The sequence below is a fragment of the Nerophis ophidion genome, linkage group LG17, assembly GCF_033978795.1.
Source record: "Nerophis ophidion isolate RoL-2023_Sa linkage group LG17, RoL_Noph_v1.0, whole genome shotgun sequence".
Lineage (NCBI taxonomy): Eukaryota > Metazoa > Chordata > Actinopteri > Syngnathiformes > Syngnathidae > Nerophis > Nerophis ophidion.
In genome coordinates, this window is record NC_084627.1 from 16,707,948 (window position 1) to 16,709,456 (window position 1,509).

Genomic DNA, 1,509 nt, shown 5'->3' on the forward strand with positions numbered 1-1,509 from the left:
TGAGGGTCGTCATGATCGCTGACTACTGTGTAACGAACGCTGATTGACAATGTCAGCCATGTCTTGACTAAGTGACAACGTTGTTAAGGTTTTGTGTTAACAAGCCATCACATCATCAACAGCAAATACGAGGAGGCACCTGTCTGGTATTTGTCAAAGTCCACTTTGTTCAAGGGAGTGTGTGTTCAGAATGTGTGTGTGGATCCACAGCAGCCGCCTCTCCAGCCGAGTCTCCTGGTGTAAATTGGAACACAATCAAATCTGGCAGACAAATCCTATTATTTATTTGTGTCTCGTTTTTCCGTCCCCACAATACTTTCCCCTAATCATTTTAACAAAGTTAATTAGCATAACTCATTTTCTCGTTCAATTCGACTATGGTTTATTCTCAAAATGACATTTGGGGAAGGCGGTTAGTGATAAAATTCCCTTTATTAATACGTGTGTCCAGAGTGTTTCATTGCCCCAACAGGAAGGCGGGGTAACAGGACAAATGCTAAATTAAGAGTCCATAAAGTGATGGGAATTAGGAGAAGTCTTTCTGTTGAAGCATCCTGTTCATCCGGAGAGGATATGCTTCACAAACGCGGCGTAGTTGATGCACCCGTTGGCGTCCTCCTGCCCGGCCATGAGTCTGTCCACCTCGTCCTCCGTCATCCTCTCCCCGAGCGTCGCCAGGACGTGGCGCAGCTCGGCCCCCATGATGGTGCCGTTACCCTCCTTGTCAAACACCCTGAGGCCCTCCACAAAGTCCTCGAAGTTGCCCTGGTCTTTGGCGCGGGAAATGTGCTGCAGCATGGGCAAGAAGGTCTCAAAGTCCACCATCTTGGAGCCCATGTCCTCCAGCCGCGGCTTCCCCAGCACCTTGAGGACGTCGGCATTGGTCGGGTTCCGGCCGAGGGCTCGCATCACATCCCCGCACTGGCCGTACGTGATCTTCATTTCACCTTTCGGGGTTCGGTCGAACAAGGCGAAGGCCTCCTTGAATTCCTCGATTTGATCGTTGGAGAATTCGACAGTGATGCTCTTAGGGTCGAAGTCGGGTTCCTTTGGTTTGTCGGGCAGCGGCTCGGGAGTCGGCTTGGAGGCGAAAGCCTTGGGTTCGGGCTTTTTGGGCTCCGGTTTCTTTGGTTCGATCTTCTTGGGTGCCATGTTTGACGGGGATTGAGGGGCGAGCTTGAAACAAGGATGCCTGAAAGGGACTGAAAAGGACTCCGGAGGACAGAGGCCCACCTCGCTTTGCCGAGCTTTTATACGCCGATTCCTTCCAGGGAGCCACACTGCAATTTCCTACAGCGCGCTATAAAAGGAAGAAACCCGAAATAGATATCCCATAGCAAGTGATGTCAACATTAAGTATTGTTCTCAGCTGTTGTCATCTGGCCGCCGGTGCTCTTTGCTGTCATTAGCCAGGGTCCAGTTGCATTAGGCCAAAAATGTTCTGTCTCTCTGATGGACAAAGGGATCAGAGCACAGATAATATATCAAGCCACCAGGGAGAGCGACGGA

At 50.6% G+C, this 1,509-nt stretch overlaps 1 protein-coding gene across 1 annotated transcript; it reads right to left on the reverse strand.

Moving 5' to 3' along the window:
- Window positions 1-262: 262 nt before the first annotated feature.
- Window positions 263-1,246, reverse strand: cmlc1 (cardiac myosin light chain-1). The gene has a single exon (XM_061876410.1). It carries the CDS (start codon window positions 1,150-1,152, stop codon window positions 559-561), a length of 594 nt encoding a protein of 197 aa, XP_061732394.1. The 5' UTR covers window positions 1,153-1,246; the 3' UTR covers window positions 263-558.
- Between the last annotated feature and the right edge of the window lie 263 nt (window positions 1,247-1,509).

Excerpts from the sequence above, each read along its gene's own strand:
- cmlc1 (XM_061876410.1), bottom strand. The coding sequence starts at position 1,152 with ATGGCACCCAAGAAGATCGAACCAAAGAAACCGGAGCCCAAAAAGCCC.